Genomic DNA, 27,287 nt, shown 5'->3' on the forward strand with positions numbered 1-27,287 from the left:
ATTTTGTGACCTTGGGCAAATCTCCTCTTTAATCTTTAGCTCTTTATTTGTAAAATAGGGGCAATATTGCTACCTGCTCCCACTTGTTTCATGGTGCTGGAAAAATTCAGTGAGGTATTACATATGAAATCACCTTGGAAACTAGAGTACTAGCATCATGTAAGATAGCAGTAATACTGATGATATACTGTATTAATCACCCACCATGGGACATCCCATCAGCCTGCTGCTACACAGTGATGACATGTATTTTATTAGCCAGCTGTAGCATTCCAGATATATTTTTCCAGGCATACTTAGGTTAAAAAGTTCAGTATCTTAAGTAGCACTGGAATTCTTATTAATGAGTTTTACAACATTGTTGAGGAAGATAAAGAGGAAACAGTTTCTGCAGTCCTCCAAAATTCTAAATGTTGCATTTACTTGAGTGGACAAGGTCACAGAGCTAGTCATCACTTGAATCCAGGCCTTCTAGAACAATTTATTTATACTTAACAAGTTTTAATTTTTTAACATATATTTTTAGATGAAAACATGCAGATGTAAACCTTTTATATGGTAGCATAATTCTTCATTTTTCTTTTTCAGATAATACTAAATACACATATACCCCAGGATGCCCAATTTTTTACTGCTTACAAGATATTATGCGAGTCTGTAGTGAATCCAGTACTCACTTTGCTACACTTACAGCAAGGATGTTAATAGCCTTGGATAAGTAAGAAATGCCATTAGAAGTATCTTTTAATTAATCAAATACATGTTTATAGTAGAAATTAGTTCTGATAGATACAGACACTTTGAGAAGAAAATAATGAAAATAATGTATGTATTAAAAAATGGTGAGTTTTTCAATTCTAATATAAAAATGAAAAACCCGAAGATAAGGTTGTCCTGGCCTGGGTACAGCATGTTAATTTTATTTTTCAGAAATGGCAAACACTGCCCTGGCTTAAGAATTAAGATTCCCCTGTTATGAAACTATACATTTAATACTGAGTTACTCTTATCAGTGAATAAGTCATTCAACCTCTTATGCCTTTGTCTTTCTGTAAGAACAGGGCTAATATCACCTACATCTCAGTAGTTTGAATTTTAACAGAAGTTTTATGTTTTTTGAAAGGAGTTTTTATTACTATAATGGCATATACATTTTAAAAATTTATTTGCCGTATCCATTAACGAAACTTTTATTAATAATAAATGGAGTATTTGTATACTGACTTGATCTTTATAGATCATATGAACATATTATCACATGTGCCCCTAAAGTATGTACAGTATTATGCATGTTTTTTTAATTGTTAAAAAAAATCAATTTGCAATATAAATAAATTTTAAAAATAATAAAGTACTTAACACTAAATTAAAATTATAAAAATCTGAAGGTAATATTCACAAGTGTCATATATCAGAGTTAGATAGTAATCTACCTTTTTCATCTTCACTTTCGAACGGCTACTTCTTCCTCTTTTTTTATTTTGCCAGGTGGTTAGATGAACGTCATGCACAATCTCACTTTATTCCAGCTTTATTCCGACCTTCTCCTCTTGAGCGAATAAAAACTAATGTCATAAATCCTGCATATGCTACTGAATCAGGTCAGACAGAAAACTCACTACATATGGGCTATAGTGCACTAGAAATAAAGAGTAAGATGTTAGCCCTAGAGAAAGCAGATACCTGTATTTACAACCCTTTGTTTGGATCAGATCTTCAATATACAAATCGGGTAAGAGTTGAATGAATTTTAGCTCTGATTTAAAAGACGTTTTATCTCAAGCATAATTTTTTTTTCCTGAGATATATACATCTATTACTAATTATAAACATGAAGGCCTGGTGCAGTGGCTCACGCCTGTAATCCCAGCACTTTGGAAGGCCAAGGAGGGCGGATTGCCTGAGGTCAGGAGTTCGAGACCAGCCTGGCCAACATGGTGAAATCCCGTCTCTACTAAAAATACAAAAATTAGCTGGATGTGGTGGCGTACCCCTGTAGTCTTAGCTACCCCAGAGACTGAGGCAGGAAAATTGCTTGAACCTGAGAGGCGGAGGTTGCAGTGAGCTGAGATCGCAGCACTGAACTCCAGCCTGGGCAACAGAGCAAGACTCATTCTCAATAAATAAATAAATAAATAAAAATTTAAAATAGAAACGTAAACATTTAAGATGACAAAGCTCTTAATGGGTTTTTATTATTGTTTTCCCTTTCTAGGTAGATAAAGTGGTAATAAATCCATACTTTGGTCTAGGAGCTCCAGACTACTCAAAAATCCAAATACCTAAACAGGAAAAATGGCAGAGAAGCATGAGCAGTGTCACAGAAGACAAGTACTGTTTCGGTTTTACTCCACATTGCTTTTATAAAAACTTACATTCTAATTTAAAGTATTGTTTAAAATTATATATGCAATTTGTGTGCATTGTAGTCACTACTGAGTTTACAGCTGCTCAGTGATATAGAGCTTTCATAGATGTGTCACATTTCTTTTGAAACAATTTTTACAGTCCTGTTTGTATTTTTCAAAATTTCTTTTTAATGATTAGGGAACGACAGTGGGTAGATGATTTTCCTCTCCACCGAAGCGCCTGTGAAGGAGATTCAGAATTGCTAAGCCGTCTTCTCAGTGAAAGATTTTCAGTCAACCAATTAGATAGTGACCACTGGGCACCCATTCATTATGCATGCTGGTAAATGGAATATTTATTCTTTTCTTTTTAGAAAGAATACATTTTTAATTATAAATGTTAGTGCTTCTTTTCAAGACTGTTCTCATTCCAAATACTTTTTCTCTACCTGTTTGCCTTAGGAGTTTTCTGTTTTGATCTTAGATGATTGTATATGTGCCAATGTTCAGAACTGTAAGGTCTGCCCCATGGGGAACGTACTGTTAGTGTTCTTAGGCATTGCCAGGTCATATAGTAGGATACTTAATGACTAGTAAATGTCGTTGTAGAGTACAAGGTCACTTATTCACCCTTGCAGTTTCTCTTGTTTTGTACTGGGATTATGTTATGCTTATCCTTACTGGAAGTTTGCACGTGTTAACTACTTGCGATTTGACCTTGCGTCTTGTTATAAAAGTATCCTTTTAGTGCTTTGAGAAACTGTGGTTATTAAGAAGCCCTCAAAAGCCTTCATTAGAACCACAGCTTTCCATTATGTTAGATACTAGTGTTGGGACAGGTTTGGGGTTAGCTCTTTCCACTAGTTGCCCAGTGTAGCTCTTGGTCTCCTTCTCTCACATAATTATTTTTCCCCTCAGTTGGGCTGAGTTGTTAGTGTTTAGAGTAGTAGTTAACTGTTTACTATAAGTCATCTTCTAGAAAGGATATAATAAAGTTTTTTACGTTATTTCTGTAGGAAAGTTGCTCTTCACCTATTGTTTAAAGTAAGCTTCCTTGGCTAATTTAAGAGGTACCGTCCAGGCCCGGTGGCTCACACCTGTAATCCCAGCACTTTGGGAGGCCGAGGCGGGTGGATCACGAGGCCAGGAGATCAAGACCATCCTGGCCAACATGGTGAAACCCCGTCTCCACTAAAAATACAAAAATTAGCCGGGCGTGGTGGTGCATGCCTGTAATCCCAGCTACTCGGGAGGCTGAGGCAGGAGAATCGCTTGAACCCGGGAGGCAGAGATTGCAGTGAGCCGAGATTGTGCTACCGCACTCCAGCCTGGTGACAGAGTGAGATTCCATCTCAAAAAAAAAAAAAAAAAAAGTACCACATTATTTATTGCCTTGTTAAATGTCCACAGTGTCTTAGTTGTATTAGATTGAGCAAGGTAATTCACTTTACCTCTCTGCATCTCAGCTTATTTATCCATATATAAAATGCAATTGATCATTTCTAGAGTTTCTTCCAACTCAAAATTCTTTTGATTTATCTGATTTTAATATTTGTAATCAAGCAGCTAACTATAGTTGCTTTATATGTCTGTGTGTGTGTGTGTGTGTATATATATATATAATACATATATATAAAGATCTTTTTTCTGTTTCCTTAAAAATATGCTCTTATATTTCTTATTACATGGAATTTTTGTATTAAGAGTTACTGTAATCGTCTTTAACTGAGTTAATAGTTGTTTCTTCAGATTACCAGAAAATAGCGGCAGCAAAAACAATACTAAAAGAAATCACATGCAGCCGGGTGCAGTGGCTCACGCCTGTAATCCCAGCACTTTGGGAGGCCAAGGTGGGCAGATCACGAGGTCAGGAGGTTGAGACCATCCTGGCTAACACCATGAAATCCCGTCTCTATTAAATATACAAAAAATTAGCCGGGTGTGGTGGCAGGCGCCTGTAGTCCCAGCTACTCGGGAGGCTGAGGCAGGAGAATGGTGTGAACCTAGGAGGCAGAGCTTGCAGTGAGCCGAGATGGCGCCACTGCACTCCAGCCTGGGCGACAGAGCGAGACTCCATCTCAAAAAAAAAAATGTCTTTGTTTCATTCAGCCTTTTAGTCCTCCCCTTCCAAGCTATTCTAAACCTTTCTACTCCTAAGTACTTAAACTTTCACTACTTTCTTTTTCTACTTTAATTCCCTATACTCTTTTTTGCCCCCTATTTTCAAAGAAAATTTAAGGCATCAGAAATGTTCTTCTCCATCCCTAATGATCACTTTTTGTCCCCATCTCTCTCCTGTATCATAGGGTATACATGTAAAAATTCTTCTTATTCCCCGTAAATTCGCTTTTCTTTTTCCACATCTACTTTCTTCTTGCCCTCAAACATGCATGATTCTCTTCCTTCTTGAAAGTTACTTTCACCTGAACCTACTTCTTTTAGCTACCATCCTGTTTCTTTCCCTCCTTTCACAGGCAGATTTCAAAGGTGAGTGGGAGACACACTCTGCTTTCTCTTTTTCACTCTTCATAAACCTTAACTTTTTCTGAGTTTTTGATCTGTTTCCCTGCTCTGCAGCATTTAATTCTTGACTACTTTTCATTCTAAGAACAAATTGGAGTTGAAAGGGTATAATGGAGCTATAATGAAGGTCAGTACAAATGCAAGATATTATTGATATCTTATCATTGCTATTGAAACACTCACTGGCCTCCATTCTGTGATCCAAACCTGTGTCTTAGTAGTAGTACTACTAAGATTCAGAAAACTGGCTTCTAACTCTGGCTAGTCACCATGAGACGTTGGGCAAGTTAGTTAACCGCATCAAGCTCCATTTTTCTCATCTGTGCAGTAAAAAAAGTACCTCTGCCTACTTTATAAATTTCTATGATTATATTAAATAATTATATAAGAAGGTAGCTGGGAAGTTTTAAAGCATCATACAAAATGTATGTTTGTATTATTTTTATTATTACTTCTCAAATTGCTCCCTCACTATCTTTTCCCTTTTAGATGTATTTCATTGTTCTAAGGTGATCATATTTCTCTAAATTCGTTCTCAGAAAGATTTCATCCATTCTTTCAGACCATTTAATTCTTTTCAGTGAGATGATTTTACATATTCTCAGATAGATACTCTAAGCCTTTGCCTTCCGCCTAAGTAGTTTCAAGTTGCCTACTAAACATTTCAGTCACTTATCTTTTGTATATAAGGCATTTTGGAGAATATAAAGACACTGTCCCTACCCTCAAGGAGCTTCCAAGCTGATAGAGAAGAGGTATGGATAAACAAGGATGAAATTAGGTCAAATGAAGTAAGTCACAAAAAAGAAGCAAAAATAGAATGCTAAAACATAGTGGGAATATAGAGAAGATAGATTTTAAACTATTTCAGAGGCATAATGGAATTTAACCTGAATGAAATCAGGAAGGGGGAAAGGATGCCTTAAGAATAGCAAAGAATATTGCGGCTTTGATTTGCATTTCTCTAATGATCAGTGATATTGAGCTTTTTTTCATATGTCTCTTGGCTGCATGTATGTCTTCTTTAGAAAAGTATCTATTAATGTATTTTACCCACTTTTTAATGGGGTGGTTTTTTCTTATAAATTTGTTAAGTTTCTTATAGATGCTAGATATTAGACTTCTGTCAGATGCATAGTTTGCAAATATTGTCTCACATTCTGTAGGTTGTCTGTGTACTCTTGATAGTTTATTTTGCTGTGCAGAGCAGCTGTTTAGTTTAAGTACCATCTCACACCAGTCAGAATGGCTGTGATTAAAAAGTCATAAAAATAACAGATACTGGCGAGGTTGCAGAGAAAGGGAACTCTTATATACTGTTGGTGGGAGTGTAAATTAGTTTAACCATTGTGAAAAGCAGTATGGCAATTCCTCAAAGAGCTAAAAACAACTCCCATTTGACCTAGCAATCCCATTACTGTGTATATACCCAGAGGAATATAAATCATTTTGCCATAAAGACACATGCACACACATGCAATGTTCATTCCAGCACTATTCACAATAGCAAAGACATAGAATCAACCTAAAGGTCCATGATAACAGATTGGTTAAAGAAAATGTGGTACGTATACATCATGGAATACTATGCAGCCAGAAAAAAAGAACAAGATCATGTCTTTGCAGGACCATGGATGGAGCTGGAGGCCATTATTTTTAGGAAACTGACGCAGGAACAGAAAATGCCATGTGTTCCCACTTACACATGGGAGCTGAATGATGAGAACTCATGAGCACAAAGAGGGGAACAGCAGATACTGGGGCCTCCTTGAGGGTGGAAGCTGGGAGGAGGGAGAGGAGTGGAAAAAATAACTATTGGGTACTAGGCTTAGTACCTGGGTGGTGAAATAATCTGTACGACACACCCCCATGACACGAGTTTACCTATATAACAAACTCGCACATGTACCCCAGAGTCTAAAATAAAAGTTAAAAAAAAAAAAAAAAAGAATAGCAAAACTGAGCAAAACAAATCACCTGAGTAAGGTGTAGGATGAAAGTGTCTGATTTGGAGTATAGAAAAAGGCATAGTATTTGTGAAGGGGAAGAAAGGAAAAACAGATGGAAAATCAGTTCTAAAGATGGGCTGTTGTCCCCTCAGATGTTCCATATCTAAAACCAAAACCAAGTTTCCATTTCTCCTCTCACCTCACCGTCTTATTTCCACACAACAAATTACTTTCTACCCTTGCTTCAGAGTGCAGCCTTACGTAAGTCTTTGGCTGTAACCAAGAGGTTGACTCACTGTGTGCGTATGCTTTGTACGCTTCTGAGACCTTTGCTTACTCCTTTTCTGTCTACCTAAAATATTTTACCTCTCTTCAACATCTCTTCAGTTCTTTCCTATTTAAAAATTCAGTTCAGGCTGGGCGTGGTGGCCCACACCTCTAATCCCAGCACTTTGGGAGGCTGAGGCAGGTGGATCATTTGAGCCCAGGAGTTAGAGGCCAGGCTGGGCAACGTGGCCAAACCCTGTCTTCCCACCTTCCCCCCGCAACCCCCACCGAGATGGAGTCTTGCTCTGTCACCCAGTCTCGAGTGCAGTGGTGCAATCTCTGGCTCACTGCAACCTCCGCCTCCTGGGTTCAAGTGATTCTCCTGCCTCAGCCTCCAAAGTAGCTGGGATTACAGGCGTCTGCCACCACACCCAGCTAATTCTTGTATTTTTAATAGAGACAAGGTTTCACCATGTTGGCCAGGCTGGTCTCGAACTCCTGACCTTGTGATCAGCCCACCTTGGCCTCCCAAAGTGTTGGGAATACAGGCATGAGCCACCATGCCCGGCCGAAACCCCATCTTTACTAAAAACACAAAAATTAGCTGGGCGTGGTGGCGCATGCCTGTAATCTCAGCTACTTGGGAGGCTGAGATGCGAGAATCTCTTGAACCCAGGAGGCAGACGTTACAGTGAGCTGAGATTGCACCACTGCACTCCAGCCTGGGCATAGAGTGAGACTCAGTCTCAAAAACAGTAACATTCAGTTCAAATTGTTCTTCTATCAGAGCACTTTACAGGACCTTCTAGACTGAAATCATATCTCTTGTTTTCTGGAATTATATCTCTTGAGCTGGGATTACAGGCGTGCGCCACAATGCCCGCCTAATTTTTGTATTTTTAGTAGAGACGGGGTTTCACCATGTTGGTTAGGCTGGTCTCTAATTCCTGACCTTGTGATCCGCCTGCCTCTGCCTCCCAAAATGCTGGGATTACAGGTGTGAGCCACTGCGCCCAGCCTCTGATATTTTTTAAAGCGTGAACAAACATTACCATACTTAAATTTTACAGCATTATGTAACTTATCCCATGTTTATGTTTTGCCTCAAATAACACTGTAAACCATTCAGGGTAGAGACCACATGTTTTATACATCTTTGTCTCTCTCACATTGTCTAATATAGCAACTATGTATAGAATTACATCTTTGGGCCTATTTTGTAAACAGCCGGGCCTAAGTGAAAAGCATTCTTACTAAGTTTTCTTATATGAGTTATTTTCTGTTTCTGAAACTATATTTGACTAAAAATTGTATCTAACCTTTGTAGTTCACATGGGATGTTTCTGTCATCTGCTCTATCTTGTATTTGAGGTTATATTTTCTTCCAGTTTATCAGAAATAGAAACCGTTTAATTGAACCAGAATAATTAATAAGAAACCCCTAATCATTGAAAATATTATGTCAGTATCTTAATAATCCTTTGCTCTCTGTCCTAGAAAATTCTTAGATTTCTTTGAGATACCATCTAAATTTGGATTTTTAAAAACATTTCAGATGTTTTTTTTAGGTAAGTTTTTTTTTTGTTTTTTGTTTGTTTGTTTTCTTATACAGGTATGGAAAAGTTGAGGCCACTCGCATATTGTTAGAGAAAGGAAAGTGCAATCCAAACCTTTTAAATGGACAACTTAGTTCTCCTCTTCATTTTGCTGCTGGAGGAGGACATGCTGAAATAGTACAGATTCTCCTAAACCATCCAGAAATTGATAGAGTAAGTTATTTTCCAGGTTTTTAAAAATAATATTCAAGCAGTGAGTAACAAGTAATGACACTAAAATGTTAAATTGTATGTTTGAGAGTTCATCTGAAAAATAAAAATAAATTCCATTACTTTATAGAATAAGTAACGGAATATATGAGTTGTGCTTTGTAGAATAAGTAATGGAATATATAAGTTGTGCTTTTGAACATACTTTTTTTTTAGATTTTTTAAATACACCTCGCCTAAAATTTACATTAACCATTTTTAGGCGTACAATTCAGTGGCATTAAGTACATTTACATTATTGTACAACCATCACCACAGTCTGTCTTCAGAATGTATGTAGAATTTAACCTCTTCATTTTATATTGTACTTCTCCAAAAACATCTTGAAAAAGGAAAAAGATTTTCCAGAATTTCATAAAGGAAATTCATAAAAAGGAAATATCATAAAGAGGAAAATAATAGTATTAAAACCTTTATTATGTCTATATCAGAACTTTTAAAAAACAGTCATCACATTGATTAGTGCTTTGAGTCCTTTATCTTGGCAACTCTTGTTTATTCTAAACATAATACGTACCAAGTGTGGTTAATATTTACTTAGTACTTGACAAGAGTCTCTTTTTTATGAAACTTTGATTAATTGTATGACATTTTCCTTTAGAATACCATAATATGTAATGCCTTTTTTCCCCCTCCCCACCCACATTTCTAGCATATAACAGACCAACAAGGAAGATCTCCATTAAATATTTGTGAAGAAAACAAACAAAACAACTGGGAAGAAGCTGCAAAATTGTTGAAGGAAGCCATTAACAAACCAGTAAGAATTATCTTCATAGTTAGAGCCAGGCATAGTATTTAAATTAATAAGATTTAAATTTGAGGATCTGTGGCAAGAGTGGAAAGACAAACGATTATGGCTTCTTTACTGCTATAAAACCTCATTGTAGGCCAGGCATGGTGGCTCACACCTGTAATCCCAGCACTTTGGGAGGCAGAGGCAGGCGGATCACAAGGTCAAGAGATCCAGACATGGTGAAACCCCATCTCTATGAAAAATACGAAAATCAGCTGGGCATGATGGCGTGCACCTGTAGTCCCAGCTACTCAGGAGGCTGAGACAGGAGAATTGCTTGAACCCGGGAGGCAGAGGTTGCAGTGAGCCAAGATTGTGCCACTGTACTCCAGCCTTGGCGACGGAGCGAGACTCCATCTCAGACAAACAAAAAACCTCATTGTAGACTGTATTATCCCTAACATTTGGATGTTTATTCTTGCATAACAAAATAAAACTTGCAAAAATAAGTAAATAAAACTTTCAGAACACTTAAAATTTTCATATAATTTCTACGCTTGACGTGTTGATTAAACATTTTTTTTTTTGAGATGGAGTCTCGCTCTTTCACCCAGGCTGGAATGCAATGGCACGATCTCAGCTCACTGCAACCTTTGCCTCCCGGGTTCAAGCAGTTCTCCTCCTCAGCCTCCCAAGTAGTTGGGATTACATGCGCCTGCCACCACGCCCGGCTAATTTTTTGTAATTTTAGTAGAGATGGGGTTTCACTGTGTTAGCTAGGATGGTCTTGATCACCTGACCTCATGATCTGCCCGCCTCGGCCTCCCAAAGTGCTGGGATTACAGGCGTGAGCCACCGTGCCCGGTCTGATTACACATAATTTTAATCTATTCATTGTCGCATATCCCTCTACTTAGGCCTCTTAAACAACATTTTATATTTTTAAATAAAAGCATTGCACATCATTCATTCAGTCTCAGCACGTTTATATATAACAGACTCATTTTCCTCCTCATAAAAGTAAAATAGGTGTTTCCAATCTTTTTTATTCTGCTAACTCAACCTGGCCTTTCTATCTAATTACAACTGGAAATAAACTCATAAATCGAAAATGCTGGCAAACGTAGCTATTAAAATAATAATTGTATTTAGAGGCATAAACCTCAAATTAGTGACATTAAAATACAGAAGAATTAACAATGAGAAGAAACTCAATTATGCCTAAGGGTTATAATGATTATAAAAATTATTAATTTAATTATTTTTATTTTTATGAGACAGGGTCTCACTATGTTGCCCAGGCTGGAGTACAATGGTTATTCACAGACAATCGTGATGCACTGCAGCCTCAACCTTCTAGGCTTAGGCAGTCCTCCCACCTCAGACTCTTGAGTAGCTGGGACTATAGACATGTGCCACCACTCCTGGCTATCATTAGTTTAAAAACTGTTTGAAATAAGATTTATACCAACAAATAAAGGATAAAGGGTTTATACTAACAGATATAACCCATTTACCTAAGCCTCTCCAGGCATTAACCAACAACTATACAATAAGTATTTGTTGAGTATCTGTTTGGATTTATCATGACAAAGTGCTGAAAATTATAAGGAATATATGGTCTCTGCCTTTAATATTACACACATACCACACACTCATGCATTTTTTCAAAACACTTACTCCAAGAGCATAAGACAGAGTCAAGGAAATAGACAAGCAGTACAGGTACCCTTATGTTATACTTCATTGCAATTTATTTTCTAACTATGTAGTTTTAACTCATTTTTATCCCTGATATAATTTTTATATTGTGAATGAATAAGGTAGGAGGGGTGAAGTTCTTTTATCCAAAGTGAGCTGGCCTGGAAGTTATTTGGGGACATCAGTTACTTCCTATAACAATAAAAATCCATTGAGAATGCTACTACTCTGGAATTTTCTAAACTGGGGGAAGGAAACTGGCTCAAAGTTCATTGATAACTTTTACCTGCAAAGTGTTCCATCACAAATTCCTCATAGGACAAGTTATTGGTGGTACACATTTCTGTTGTATTATTTGTGACCCACTAGACTCATGAAATACTTGACTAACACTAGATTCAGTAACCAAGTTTGTATCTCTCGTTTGATATTTACATTGTACATTAAAGGCGCTAAAACATCCTGTCAAAAGAATTTGACATGGAGTATTTTTTTAAGTCATTCTCCTTAGTTTCCCAAACTTATTTCTGGAACATCCAGAGGAAAATATTTTAGAAAATACAAGTAATGGAAGTAAAAATTTTTTTTTGTTTTTTGTTTTTTTGAGACGGAGTCTTGCTCTGTCGCCCAGGCTGGAGTGCAGTTGCGCGATCTCGGCTCACTGCAAGCTCCTCCCGGGGTTCACGCCATTCTCCCACCTCAGCCTCCTGAGTAGCTGGGACTATAGGCGCCCACCACCACGCCCGGCTAATTTTTGTTTTTTTTTGTATTTTTAGTAGAGACAGGGTTTCACCTGTTAGCCTGGATGATCTCGATCTCCTGACTTCATGATCCGCCCGCCTCGGCCTCCCAAAGTGCTGGGATTATAGGCGTGAGCCACTGTGCCTGGCCAGTAAAATGTTTTTAAAATATCACCAACAGATTCTCACTTGAAACAGTGTTTCTGATATTTTTCATGTTAGAAATCTATAATAAAGCACATGAAGTTGAAGGAAAGTATCTTGTTAGATTGTGATGTATAATTTTTTAAGCTGGTTACGTAAGTTATCGTTTCTTGTAGTATGAAAAAGTTCGAATATACAGAATGGATGGGTCATATCGTTCTGTTGAATTGAAGCATGGAAATAATACCACAGTGCAGCAGATAATGGAAGGAATGCGTCTGTCTCAAGAAACTCAGCAATATTTCACTATATGGATTTGTTCAGAAAACCTCAGTAAGAAAGTTTTTATTATGTTATAGTAAACCTTATTATTCCTTTTTGGGAGTGGGTTGGTAAAAAGTATAACTTCTTTTTATTCTTGACTCTTAAATTTTGAAATAATACAATGTTCTTCTCTTTTATATAAATTATTAGTGTTCAAACTGCTGAAACAGGTAAGTCCCTGCCCACCCCCTTCCCTGCTTCATTCAAAGCATTTTTTAATAATTAAAAAACAAAACTTTTCTTCTATGGCAATGGTATTTGATTTGAATGCCATTAAATGTTGTGCTTATGCAACTTGCCTTTATTTTTTGTGCTCATTTTGAAATAATACAAATGTTCTTTTCTCTTACATTAGTTTTCTATTTAAAATCAACCTTTTTATTTAAAATCAACCTAATGACACTATATATTTGTTCCTCAAAGTATTACCCATACAAAAAGAATTTGATTGATGTGATTGGTTATTTAATAGCTTAGTTGTATCTTTTTAACTAGGAATTCCACTTATTTCATAATTAAATAGGCTATAATGGAATTAAGGATTTCATATACATTTGATAAATTTTATGTAAGAATTATTTTTAATAATTATCTTTAATAATTCTTATATTCTTGATAATAAGCAGTTAACTGCAAATTGGGTAGTCATATTGATTAAAATGTTAATTTTATATTTAAATTTAATTTGTGAGTATTCAGTACAGAAGTGCAGATAGTTTAATACAAAGTTTCTATGCATTGATATAATTGACTTTTTACATTATCATTTATAAAAGGAAAGATGTTTTTCAGGCCTTCAACTCAAACCATATCATAAACCCTTGCAACATGTTCGTGACTGGCCAGAAATACTTGCTGAATTGACTAATCTGGATCCTCAAAGGGAAACACCTCAGCTTTTTCTAAGAAGAGATGTGAGACTTCCTTTGGAAGTTGAAAAACAGGTTTGCTTGGAAATCTTATTTACAGTTATTTAAATGCACAAAATCTGTTGAGTTTCTATCGTAAGCACTAGAGGCAGAAATTGTGCTTACATCCTTAAATCAATCCTTACATCCCTGTGATAATTGGTGGAGTTTCAGTTGATCTACTTACAAAGCCCTTGGTTGGGATTTTTCATTTCCACTCCCATTGTCTTAAGAATACAAAAGAAATAGGGACGCTATCCTAAAGAAAATTAGCAATCAGATGTGGAGCCAAATTATACAGGAAAAAAAATTGTTTAGACTAGTTAGGAAGTACACTGTCAAGGATAAACTTAATAAAGGGCTAATCAGTTGTATACATTTTGAAGGAAGAAAGAGAAACACTGGTGTGGAAGAGAACATCCTGGGTGGATAAGATTATACTAGCAAAGGGAACAATGCGAAAGCCATTCTCAGCAGTCCATAAGTGGCTCATCTTTTCTTTTCTTTTTTTTTTTTTTTTGAGACTGAGTCTTGCTCTGTCTCCCAGGCTGGAGTGGCACAATCTCGGCTTACTACAATCTCCACCTCCCAGGTTTAAGCGGTTCTCATACCTCAGCCTCCCAAGTAGTTGGGATTATAGGCGTGTGCCACCACACTCAGCTAACTTATTTTGTATTTTTAGCAGAGATAGGGTTTTGCCATGTTGGCCAGGCTGGTCTTGAACTCCTGGCTTCAAGTGATCTGCCCATCTTGGCCTCCCAAAGTGCTGGGATTACAAGCGTGAGCCACCATGCCTAGCCTAAGTAGCTCATCTTAACTCAAACAGAGAACTCTATACATAGTAAAAAAATGAGAATAATATTTACATTTGATAAAAAGAAGTCTGTCCAGACAAGTATATTTGGATTTGAACTACTGTGGATTTTAGAGATGAAGAAGTGACATAATGCCATAAGAAGGATGAATGGGCCAGGCACAGTGGCTCATGCCTGTAATCCCAGCACTTTGGGAGGCCAAGGCGGGTGGATCACGAGGTCAGGAATTCAAGACCAGCCTGGCCAAGATGGTGAAACCCCGTCTCTGCTAAAAATACAAAAATTAGCCAGGCATGGTGGCAGGCGCCTGTAATCCCAGCTACTTGGGAGGCCGAGGCAGAGAATTGCTTGAACCTGGGAGGCGGAGGTTGCAGTGAGCCAAGATCATGCCACTGTACTCCAGCCTGGACGACAGAACGAGATTCCGTCTCAAAAAAAAAAAAGAACGATGAATGGACAAGGGAGAGATTACAACAGCTTAAATTAGGCATGATAATCTAAATATGGTGAAATTGTTTTACGGTCTTACAACGTTAGTGAAGAAAAAAATAGAATACATTTCTTAATTCTTTATTCTCAGGGAATATTAAACAAACACAGTTAAATTTTAGCACAAGAAAATTTCAACAGCCATGTCCAAACTTGGTAAACATTTTGTACATAAATATATATATTGCTCCTTTTATATTATCAAGCCAAAGATAGAGTTGATCCTCTCAGCCAAATATACTAGGAGTCACATAAAAATTGCTATGAAATTTACCAAAAACTAAGGACTTCATTATTTGTTAAAAATGTGTTAGAATCACATTAATGGAATGAAAGGAAGGGAAGAAAACACATGATCATCTTAATTGATGCAGAAAGGCATTTGACAAAATCCAACACCCTTTCATGATTTAAAAAACTCTCAGAAAACCAGGAATACAAGCGAACTTCTCAGCATGATTAAGCGTGTTCACGAAAAACCCACAGCTAATATCATATTCAATGGTAAAAGACTGAAAACTGTCCTCCTAAGATATGGTACAAAATTAGGATGTGCACTTTCACCAATAATCAAGACCTTAGTTTTTGGCAAATGACGTATACATAGGAATTCCCAAAGAATCCACAAGAAAGCTAGAGCTAATAAATTAATTCAGCAAAGTTTCAAGGTATAAGCTCAACACACAAAATCTGTTGTCTATATACCAGCAAAGAATACAAGAAAGAGATTAAGAAGTCCATTAAAATAGCATCTAAGAATAAAATATCCAGGAGTAAATTTAACAGAAGAAGTTCAAGACTTGTACACTGAAAACTATAAAACATTGCTGAAAAATAAGACCTGATAACTGGAAAGACATCTCCATGTTCAATGATAGGAATAGTTAGCGTTGTTAAGATGTCACGACTAGCAAAGTGATCTACACATTTAATGCAGTCCCTAACAATATTCCAATAGCTTTTTTTGTGAAAGTGGAACAGACAGTCCTCAAATGCACAAGAATTGCAAGGGGCCTCAAATAGCCAAAACAATCTTGAATAAAGAAGAACCAAGTTGAGAGATTGACATTACTCAATTTCAAAGCACACCACAAAGCTAAGTAATCAAAAGCATTGTGGTACTCTAGCATAAGGATAAACATACAGACCAATGGAATAGAATTGAGTTTTCAGAAATAAACCCATACATATACAGCCAGTAGACTTCTGACAGGGCTACCAGGTTCATCTAATGGAGAAAGAAGAGTCTTTTCAACAGATGGTGCTGGTATAACTGTAAGTTCACATTGCAAAAGTAGGAAATTGGACCCCAACTTCGTGCCATATAAAAAGTTAAAATGGCTGGGCATGGTAGCTCACACCTGTAATCCCAGCACTTTTGGAGGCTGAGGCGGCTGAGGCGGGTGGATCACTTGAGGACAGGAGTTCTAGACCAGCCTGGCCCACATGGCAAAACCCCATCTCTTCTAAAAATACAAAAAATTAGCCAGCCGTGGTGGTACACCTCTGTAGTCCCAGCTACTTAGAAGGTTGAGGCACAAGAATTGCATGAACCCGGGAGGCAGAGGTTGCAGTGAGCCAAGATCACGCCACTGTACTCCAGCCTGGGTGACGAAGTGAGACTCCATCTCAAATATTATAATAATAAAAATGCATCAGTGACCTAAATGTAATTGCTAAAACCGTAAAACTCATAGAAGAAAACAAAGGGATAAATCTTCATGACCTTGGATTAGGCAGTGGAGTCAGACATGACAACAAAAGCATGAACAACAAAAGAAATATTGGGTAAGTTAAACTTCATCAAAATCAAAAACTTTTGTGCTTTAAAGGACATTATTAAGAAAGTGAAAAGCAACAGAATGGGAGAAAATATTAGCAAATCATAGATAAGGGTTTACTATCTAGAATATATAAAGAACTCCTACAACTCAACAATAAAAAGGCCAACAACCCAATTAAAAATGGTCAGGGTTCGGTGCGGTAAGCTTACACCTGTAATCTCAGCACTTTGAGAGGCTGAGATGGGAGGATCATGGGAACCCAGGAATTTGAGACCTGCCTGGGCAACATAGTGAAACTTCATCTCTGTAAAAAACTTTAAAAATTCGCCAGGCATGGTGTCACACACTGTAGTACCAGCTATCCAGGAGACTGAGGTGGGAAGGTCGCTTGAGTCTGGGAGGGAGAGGTTACAATGAGCCAATATCACACGACTGCATACCAGCCTGGGTAATAGAGCAAGACAATCTCAAAAAAAAAAAAAAAAAAAAGAAAGTCCGGGCGTGGTGGTTCACTTCTGTAATCCCAGTGCTTTGGAAGGATGAGGTGGGAGGCTCACTTGAGGCCAGGAATTTGAGACCAGCCTGGCTGCATAGTGAGACCCCATCTCTACAAAAAAGTTTTTTTTTGTTTTTTTTTTGTTTTTTTAACAGCCTGGCGTGGTGGCACACACCTGTAGTTCTAGCTACTCAGGAGTGAGATGGGAGGATCACTTGAACCCAGGAGTTCAAGGCTACAGTTATGATCCATCCACTGCACTCTGGGCTGGATGAAAGAGCAAGACCCTGTCTGTAAATAAAATAGGTCGAAGGACTTGAATATATAAATAGCCAACAAGCACATGAAAAGATGCTCAACATCATTAGTTATTAGGGAAATGCAAATTAAAACCTCAGTGAGAAACCACACCTACTAGGATGGCTATAAAAAACAAAACAGAAAATAATGAGTTGGTAAAAATGTAGAGAAATTGGAACCCTGGTACATTGCAGGTGGGAATGTAAAGTGGTGCAGCCACTGTGGAAAACAGTGGTTCTTCAAAAATCTGAAAATAGAATTACCATATGATCCAGCAATTCCACTCCTAGATACATGCCTGAAATAATTGAAAACAAGGACTCAAACATACTTGTATGTCACTGCAGCATTATTAATAATAACCAAATGGGTAGAGGCACCCTAAGTGTCCATCAACAGATGAGTGGACAAACAAAATGTCATCTATATATACAAATAGAGTATTATTCACTGATACAAAGGAATGAAGTTATGATACATGTGACAACATGAGTGAGCCTTGAAAACACTAATAAGCCAGACACGAACAAATATTTAATTCTACTTATATTAAGTAATCTAGAATAGGCAAAGGCATAAAGGGAAAAAATAGATGGGAGGTTATCAGAGGTGCTAGGCTAGGGGAGGGGTGGGAAATTCTTACCAGTTAACAATTTCTCTTTGGGGTGATATAAACTACGTGGAACTAGATAGTAGTGATGGTAGCACAACATTGTGAACATAATTAATGCCACTGAATTTCACACTTAAAAATGGTTCAAATGACAAATGTTGTATCTGTTTTACCCTATAACTTAAAAAATGTATGATATCTATAAAATCTGCACATAATCTAAGTATACTCAGTCTGCCTTCTCCTCCCAAGTAATATTATAATACTTCACTGGTAGAGAAAAGGAGCAGTAATGATAATACTTGGATGATAAATAAATTGCATAATTATAAAATAAAGGAGACTCAAGTAAAAAGGAAGCAAGGCTTAGTAAGTTCTTATGGTAAACCAGAATGTCATGATAATCTGGTAAACCAGTTGTGTTCTTTCACTCATTATATAATTAGGAAATTCCTGTTTGTACCATCTGAAAAACAGAATTACACTTATTGTTTAGCATCATCCTTTTAGGATGAAAACATCCTGATTTCATTAGAAAATAAAAAATGGTGACTAAAACTCATTGAACATGGTATTGGGAATTGTAACTTATTATCTACTCATATTCTTCAAATATACAATGTCAGTTTTTATTAGAAAATATGCTTTCATTCAGTCATTTTCCACTTTATTTTGAGAAATTTGAAAAGCCATAGGCATATTAAAAAGTAATACAGTTTACACCATTTACCATTCATTAGATCACAAGTTGTTAACAATTTGCTTTACTGTATTTACTTTCTTTGTGAACCATTTTAAACTGAGTTGCAGGTGTCATTGCTACATATTTTGGTGTGCATCTTCTAAGAATAAGGACATCTCTACCTACCACAATAACGTTTCCAACCTAATAAAATTAATAATTACATAATTACATAATATCTGATTCAAATTCAGATTTTTCCCAGTTGTTTCAAAATACTTTTATACCTCCCAGCCCCAGGATCTAGTCAAGGCTCATGCTTTATATTTGGATGTCTCTTTAGTCTCTTTTAATTTAGAACAGTCCCCTTCGTTTTTTTCCCATGAAATTTTTTTTTAATATTATATAGAGTATTTTAAGATAGAAAAATAGTATTATTTCAGTTAATGTTGCAAAAATCTTTTTTTTTTTGAGACAGAGTCTCTCTCTGTCACCCAGGCTGGAGTGCACTGGTGCAATTTTGGCTCAGTGCAAGCTCCGTCTCCTGGGTTCACGCCATTTTCCTGCCTCAGCCTCCCCAGTAGCTGGGACTACAGGCGCCTGCCACCATGCCTGGCTAATTTCTTGTATTTTTAGTAGAGACGGGGTTTCACCGTGTTAGCCAGGATGGTCTTGATCTTCTGGCCTCGTGATCCACCCGCCTCGGCCTCCCAAAGTGCTAGGATTACAGGCGTGAGCAAAAATTTTGCGTGCCTGGCCGCAAAAATAATTTTTATTCAAGCTTGGGATCGTTATGAATTGTATTTGGAAATACTTTAAGTATTTATTCAGAAACTTTATAACCGGTGACTTTGTACAAGTAGGAATATATTCTGTAGGCTAGGATTTCTCAAATCTTTACTAATCTTATTGGATAAACTTAAAACTAAAGTTTAAAAAAAAAAAAAAAGATCTAGGCCAGGTGCAGTGCCTAACACCTGTAATCCCAACACTTTGGGAGGCCGAGGTGAGAGGACTGCTTAAGCCCAGCCTAGGCAACATGGCAAGACCTTCTGTCTTCAAAAAATTTAAAAATTAGCCAGGCATGGTGTTGCACACCTCTTGTCCCAGCTACTTGGGAGGCTGAGGCAGGTAGGTAGCTTGAGCCCACGAGGTCGAGGCTGCAGTGGGACATGTTCATGCCACTGCACTCCAGCCTGGCTGGCAGAGCAAGACCCTGTCTCAAAAAAACAAAACAAAAATTTACTCTTCTTGAATATTATTAATATTTGAAAGTGTAAAGTCTTTTTAGTCAAAATTTAAAATGTCTGACAACAGGCTTTTTAAAAATGCATTTGTCCTTTGGAAATTAAGATACTTCCTTTTATCTTCTTTGAAGTCCACTACTGTATTGTATGAAGCATAGGTAATAGAAAAATGTTTCAGTCATACAAAAATTTAGGTAAAATTTTGCTAAAAATTATCCATATTTATAAACTGATAATATTCGTTAGACAACCAGGTTAGCAAACTATAGCTTATAGCCATATTTTGCCAATTTTTGTATACCTCACAAGCTAATTTTTTTAATGTTTTTTGATTTAAAAAAATCGAAAGAACAATATTTCCTGTCATGCGAAATTTTTTGAAATTCATATTTCAGTATTCCTACATAAAGTTTTATTAGAACACTGCCATACCCATTTGTTGATGTATCACCTGTGGCTTTCTTTGTGCTACAGTGCCACAGTTGATTAGTTGCAACAGCGATTATATAGCTCACAAAGCTTAAAATACTACTCTCTGGGCCTTAACAGAAAAATGTTTGCCAACCTCTGCTCAAAGCAGTAACAGCTCATTTATATACAAATATGTAGCTTTTGCTTTTCCCATATTAAGTTGTTCATTTGTAAAAAGAAATTGTAGCCTAATAACCAAATTATACTTTTTCTTTTAAGATTGAAGACCCACTAGCTATTCTTATTCTCTTTGATGAAGCCAGATATAATTTATTGAAGGGCTTTTATACAGCTCCTGATGCTAAGCTGATAACATTGGCAAGTCTGCTTTTGCAAATAGTCTATGGAAATTATGAGAGTAAAAAACACAAGCAAGGTTTCCTAAAGTAAGTATTTAATATTATGCATGGTCTTGTGCTATGCTCAAGATTCTGTTTAACCAAGAAAGTTTAAAAATGTTATTAGAAAATATTTATACATTACATTGGTTTGGAATTAAATAATATAAGACATAGAATGAGAAAAGACGTAATAGTAAAGCATCCTTAAAGTTATACTCTCCAATTTTACTTTTCTCATATTTGACTATAGTTTGATATACTTTATATTTTTTCTTTATCTTTCTTTATGCTTAAATAAGTTCACTAAAACCTGACTTGAATAAGTAGTAAAACATTTTATAAGGCAGATGTACTTAAGAATCCCACCATAAAAACTAGTTTTGTGTTCAGTCTTTGAGAGAAAGCACTGAGGTTTTAAGCATATCTGAATTTGGTTATTGTGGTTTTCAATTTTCAAAAATATTTTCTGGTTATGGAAAGAAGAAACATTTATCTAAATTGATAATATGAGATTTGTGGCTTTTTGCTTAACATTTTTAGAGTTCTCTGATATTTTACAGCAAAATATTTTTCAGCTTAAAAATTACGTTACTGAAAGCCATTTGTAGCAGAATGATTACTATGCTTTAGCTACTAAAGATGATTTATTTAAAGGATGTTGGCATGTGTGCTTACAGTGAAGAAAATCTAAAATCCATCGTACCTATTACCAAACTGAAAAGTAAGGCACCTCACTGGACAAATCGCATACTTCATGAATACAAGGTAAGCTGTTTAATAGAAATTAAAAGACATTTTATAGGCTACTTGAAACTTTGTTAGTGTTATTAATATTTTAAACATAGGTAGATTAAATTTATAAACCTGAAATTAAAAATGTATCTTCTAGTTCACAATGCTTGAAATTGAAAGTAGCAAGATATTTTTATTTTTAGTAATAGATAATCTTTTACTGAATACCTTCTACATGCCAAATACTGTGGTACGGACTAAAGATAAAAATTTGAAGTAATATACTATCCATGCCCGTGAAGCAATTAAAACCCAATAGCATAGACAGTATTTTTAGACCTCAATTTTTTTTTTTTAATATTAACATCGCAAGAGAAAAAGTACTCCTGATATAATGTGCTATGATTTTATTCTTTAGGGGCAGTCTTGATTTTAGAAACTGCTTAGTTGATCTATTTGGATTATCAGTGGTACATTTTCCTTTCACATCTCTTTTATTTTTAATTTACCTTGTTTGTTTTTAGAATCTCAGTACAAGTGAAGGTGTCAGTAAAGAAATGCATCACCTTCAGCGCATGTTCTTACAGAATTGCTGGGAAATTCCTACTTATGGAGCAGCATTTTTCACAGGACAGATATTTACAAAGGCAAGCCCCAGCAATCATAAAGTCATCCCTGTGTATGTAGGAGTGAATATAAAAGGACTTCATCTCCTCAACATGGAAACTAAGGTAGATTTTCAGCTCTTTTTTACCAATCATGTCATATAATACTTAAAACAACAGTATCAACCTACATGAAGAATTTAGAAATGGCATATATACAAGACTGTTCATTGCAACTCATTCATTACGTCAGATGAAGGGGGACACTAAATCACTGTCAGTAAGGGGTTAATATTATATTACATTTCTGCATTGGAATACCTTTCAGCCATAAAAAAGAATAAAGAGTATTTTTGTGTAGAATGATCTGCAAGATATATTTAGTGAAAAAGCAAGGTGCTGAACAATATGTAATATGCTGCCTACTCTTGGTATTAAAATGGGAGGAAATGAGGATGATTTTTACATAAATACATATTGCTTGTATATGCATAAAATATTTCTTGAAGCCTTTAGAGAAGGGAACCAGGTAACTAGGAATAAAAGTAAGGAAGGAAACTTTACATACCTATCTAGTTCAGGCCACTATAACAAAGCCCTATAGACTGATTGGCTTATGAAAAACAGAAGTTTTATTTCTCACAGTTCTAGAAACTGGAAGTCTGAGATCAGCGTGCTAGCGGGGTTGGATTCTAGTGAGAGTGTTTTTCTGGGTTGGAGACTGCTGACATCTCCCTGTATCCTCATATGGCAGAAAGAATGAGGGAGTTATCTTGGGGTCCCTTTTATAAAGGCATGAATCCCATTCATGTGGGCCCTGCTCTCATAAATTATGACATAATTACTTCTCAAAGGCTCTACCTCCCAATACCATCACATTAGGAGTTAGGATTTCAACATACCAATTTTGGGAGGCAGGGCACAAACATTCAGTCCATAACAATGCCATTTTGCAACTTGAAAGTTTTAACTGTGTGATTGTGTTGCCTGTTTAAAACATTTGTTAGGTTAATTGAAAAAGATGAAAAAAAGAAAAATATTATATGTGACACAAGGGCTTCACTTTGAAAAATTAGAATTAGTACAAGAACCTTTTGGGGAGCAGGATGAAATATGGAAGGGATTGAATATCCACTGGAATACTTCAGAGCTTCTTTATTGTTTTTTGTTTTTTACATTTAAACATTTTTTTATTTATATGTTTATTTTTTGAGACATCACTCTGTTCCCCAGGCTGGGGATCAGTGGTGCAATCATAGCCCACTGCAGCTTTGAACTCGTGGACTCAAGCAATCCTCCTACCTCAGCCTCCTCAGTAGCTGGGACTACAGGCACATGACACCATGCCTGGCTTTTTTTTGTTGTTGTTGTTTTTTCTTTCAGAGACAGGATCTTGTTAGGTTGCACAGTTTGGTCTCAAACTCCTGGCCTCAAGTGGTCCTCCTGCCTCAGCTTCCCAAAGTGCTGGGATTACAAGCATGAACCACTGGGTCCCACTCATTTTTTTAATTGATACGTAGTAGATGTTCATATTTATGAGGTACATGTCATATTTTGATACATGCATACAATATATAATGATCAAATCAGGGTAATTAGGAAATTCATCACCTTAAATATTTATAATTTCTTTGTATTGGGAACATTTCAACTCATCTCGTAGCTATTTTGAAATATACAATAAGTTATTAACAATAGTCACCCTAGTGTACTATGAAACACCGCAACTTATTCATTCTATCTAACTGTATGTTTGTACCCATTAACTGACCCTCTCCTTATTCCTCCCTACCCTACCCTTCCAAGCTCTGGTAATCATCATTCAACTCTCTACCTCCTTGACATCAACGTCTCACATATATGAGAACATAGGGTATTTGACTTTCTATGCCTGGCTTATTTCACTTAACAAAATGACCCCCAATTCCATTTATGTTGTTGCAAATGACAAGATTTCATTCTTTTTTATGGCTGAATAATATTTCATTGTGCATATATACCACATTTTCTTTATTCATTCATCTGTTGGTAGACACTTAGGTTGATTCCATATCTTTGCTGTTGTGAATAGTGCTGCAGTCAACATGGGGTTGCAGGATCCCACTGATTTCCTTTCCTTTGGAAGAATACTCAGTAGTGAGATTGCTGGTTCATATGGTAGTTTTATTTTTAGTTTTTGAGAAACCTCTATACTGTTTTCCATAATGGCTTTACTAGTTTATATTCCCACTAACTGTATAAAAGTTCCCTTCTCTCTGCATCCTCACCAGCATTTGTTATGTTTTTGTCATTTTGATAATAGCCATTCTAACTGGGGTGGGATGAAATGTCACTGTGGTTTTAACTTGAACTTCCCTGACGATTACTTGTAGTGAACATTTTTAATATACTTCTTGGCCATTTGTATGTCTTCTTTTCAGAAATGTCTATTCTAATCATTGCCTACTTTATAATGGGATATGTTTGTTTGCTGTTGAATTGTTTGATTTCCTTGTAAATTTTGGATATTAGTCCCTAGTCTAATGAACAGTTTGAAAATACTGTCTCCCATTCACCACATTGTCTCTTCACTCTGTTGATTGTTACATTAGCTGTGCAGAAGCTTAGTAGTTTAAATAGGTCCATTTGTCTGTTTTTGTTTTTGTTGCCTATGCTTTTGAAGTCTTAACCATAAAATCTTTGCCTAGACCAATGTCCAAAAGCATTTCCCTTATGTTTTCTTCTACTAGTTTTATAGGCTCAGGTCTTACATTTAGGTTTTTTATCCATATTGACTTGATTTCTGTATATGGTGAGAGATGGAGTCTAGTTTTATTTTTATGCATGTGGGTATCCAATTTTTCCAATACCATTTATTGAACAGAGTGTTTTTTTCCCCAATATTTGTTCTTGGCAGCTTTGTTGAAAATGAGCTGGCTGTAAATACATGGATTTATTTCTGGGTTCTCTGTTCCATTGGGATCTGTACTTACAATAACATCATGCTGTTTGGTTACTGTAGGTTTGTGTAGTTTATTTTTTGAAATTAGGTAATGTGATGCCTCCAGCTTTGTTCTTTTTTCTCACTATTGGTTTGGCTATTTGGAATCTTTTGTTCTTCCAAATGAATTTTAGAATTTTTTTTTATTTCTGTAAAGCATGTCATTGGTATTTCAATAAAGATTGCGTTGAATTACTTGATTGCTTTGGGTAATATTGCTGTTTTATTTTTTATTTATTTATTTATTTATTTTGAGATAGAGTCTTGCTTCATCGCCCTGGCTGGGGTGCAGTGGCGTGATCTTGGCTCACTGCAACCTCTACCTCTTGGGTTCAAGCAGTTTTCCTGCCTCAGCCTCCCAAGTAGCTGGGATTACAGGCTTGCACCACCATGCCCAGCTAATTTTTTTTTCTTTTGTATTTTTAGTAGAGGCAGGGTTTCACCGTGTTGGCCAGGCTGGTCTTGAACTTCTGACCTCAGGTGATCCACCCACGTCGGCCTCCCAGAGTGCTGGGATTACAGGCATGAGCCACCGCGCCTGGCCTATATTGCTATTTTAACAATATTAACTCTTCCAATCCATGAGCACGGATATCTTTCCATTTTTTTGTGTGCTCTTGAATTTCTTCTATCGGTGTTTTGTAGTTTTCATTACAGAGGTCTTTCACTTTTTTAGTTAGATTTATTCTCAGTTATTTGATTTTTTTTACTAGCTGTAGTAAATGAGATTGCTTTCTTGATTTCTTTTTCAGCTGGTTCATTATTGGTGTATAGAAATACTACTTATTTTTGTACGTGAATTTTGTTTTGTGTCCTGCAACTTTATTGAATTTGTTTTATCAGTTCTATTAGTTTTTTGGTAGAGTCTAGGTCTTTCTGTATATAAGATCATGTCATCTGCAGAGAGGGACAGTTTGACTTCCTGTTTACCAATTTGTATGGCTTTTATTTCTTTCTCTTACCTGATGCTCTGTCTAGGACTTCCAGTACTTCAGTACTATGTTGATTAAGAGTGGTTGAAAGTGGGGTATCCTTGTCTTATTCTAGTTCTTATAAGAAAGGCTTTCAGCTTTTCCCCTTTCAGTATGATATTAGCTGTGGGTTTGTCATATATGGCCTTTATTGATTGAAGTATGTTCCTTCTATGTGAATTCGCTGAGAGGTTTTTTTTTTTTTTCATCACGAAAGGATATTGAACTTCATGAAATTCTTTTTCTGCACTTATTGAAACTATTATATGGTTTTTGTCCTTCATTCTATTGATTGTATCACATTTATTAATTTGCATATGTTGAATCATCCTTGCCTCCCAGGCATAAATCCCATTTGGTCATGGTGTGTTATCTTTTTGATGTGTTGTTGGACGCAGTTTGGTAGTATTTTGTGGATGATTTTTGCATCTATGTTTATCAGGACTGTTGGACTCTTGTTTTCTTTTTTTGTTGTGTCCTTGTCTGGTTTTGTTATTGGAATGATGCTGGCCTTGTTGAATAAATTAGGAAGAATCCTCTTCTGTTTTTTGGGCCATTTTGAGAAAATTGGTATTAGTTCTTCATTAATAGGTTTGGTAGAATTTAGCAGTGAAGTCATCTGGTTTTTGTTTATTGAGAGACTTTTTGTTCCTGATTCAACCTCATTACCAAGAATTTATCTGTTGAGGCTTTCTTTTCCTTCCTGGTTCAGTATTGGTAGGTTGTCTGTGTCCAGGAATTTATCTTTTTCCTCTAGGTTTTCCAATTTGTTAGCCTGTCGTTGGTCCTAATAGTCTCTAAGGAGTCTTTGTTATTTCTGTGGTCTCAGTTACAATGTCTCTTTTATCATTTATGATTTTGTTTATTCGGATTTTCTTTCTTTCTTGGTTAGTCTACCTAACAGTTTATTCGTTTTATCTTTTTGAAGAACCAACTTTTCATTTTGTTGATCCTTTGTAATTTTTTTCTTTTTTTTTTTTTTTTTAAGTCTGTCTTTCTTTTAGTTCTGGTCTGATCTTTCTTATTTCTTTCCTTCTGCTAATTTCAGGGTTGGTTTTTTCTTGCTTTTCTAGTTCCTTGAGGTGCATCGTTAAGTGTTTGAGATCTTCCTACTTTTTTGCCATAGATGTTTATTGCAGTAAACTTCCCTCTCATACTGCTTTTACTACATCCCTTAGGTTTTGGTATATGGTGTTTTCATTTTCATTGCATTTGAGAAATCTTTTTATTTCCTTCTTAATTTTTTAATTGACCCAATGTTCATTCAGGAGCATGTTGTTTAATTTCCATTTATT

At 36.2% G+C, this 27,287-nt stretch overlaps 2 protein-coding genes across 21 annotated transcripts in view; one reads left to right on the forward strand and one right to left on the reverse strand.

The window, feature by feature from the left end:
- The window catches only part of ANKIB1 (ankyrin repeat and IBR domain containing 1), a 270,873-nt gene that overhangs the window by 166,970 nt on the left and 76,616 nt on the right, over positions 1-27,287 (reverse strand). The window contains exon 1 of one of the 2 annotated variants that reach the window (XM_058424751.1): positions 1,434-1,496. The exons of the other annotated variant lie outside the window; for it this stretch is intronic. The gene's annotated coding sequence lies outside the window, so the exon portion shown is untranslated. Of the gene's footprint in view, positions 1-1,433; positions 1,497-27,287 lie in introns of those variants that run through there. 2 annotated transcript variants of the gene reach the window in all.
- Positions 1-27,287, forward strand: part of KRIT1 (KRIT1 ankyrin repeat containing) — a 44,365-nt gene that overhangs the window by 8,977 nt on the left and 8,101 nt on the right. For 10 of the 19 annotated variants that reach the window (XM_032761093.2, XM_032761101.2, XM_032761096.2 and 7 more), the window contains 11 exons: positions 589-718; positions 1,489-1,732; positions 2,216-2,331; positions 2,548-2,691; positions 8,700-8,856; positions 9,566-9,673; positions 12,411-12,567; positions 13,351-13,502; positions 20,583-20,749; positions 21,382-21,469; positions 21,961-22,167. In XM_032761093.2, coding sequence (XP_032616984.1) covers positions 589-718; positions 1,489-1,732; positions 2,216-2,331; positions 2,548-2,691; positions 8,700-8,856; positions 9,566-9,673; positions 12,411-12,567; positions 13,351-13,502; positions 20,583-20,749; positions 21,382-21,469; positions 21,961-22,167 — 1,670 coding nt within the window. Of the gene's footprint in view, positions 1-588; positions 719-1,488; positions 1,733-2,215; positions 2,332-2,547; positions 2,692-8,699; positions 8,857-9,565; positions 9,674-12,410; positions 12,568-12,708; positions 12,729-13,334; positions 13,503-20,582; positions 20,750-21,381; positions 21,470-21,960; positions 22,168-27,287 lie in introns of all 19 variants that reach the window. The other 9 variants (XM_058424768.1, XM_058424787.1, XM_058424799.1 and 6 more) reach the window with 1 other exon arrangement.

Source organism: Hylobates moloch, unplaced genomic scaffold (assembly GCF_009828535.3).
Source record: "Hylobates moloch isolate HMO894 unplaced genomic scaffold, HMol_V3 SCAFFOLD_1, whole genome shotgun sequence".
Classification (NCBI taxonomy): Eukaryota; Metazoa; Chordata; class Mammalia; order Primates; family Hylobatidae; genus Hylobates; species Hylobates moloch.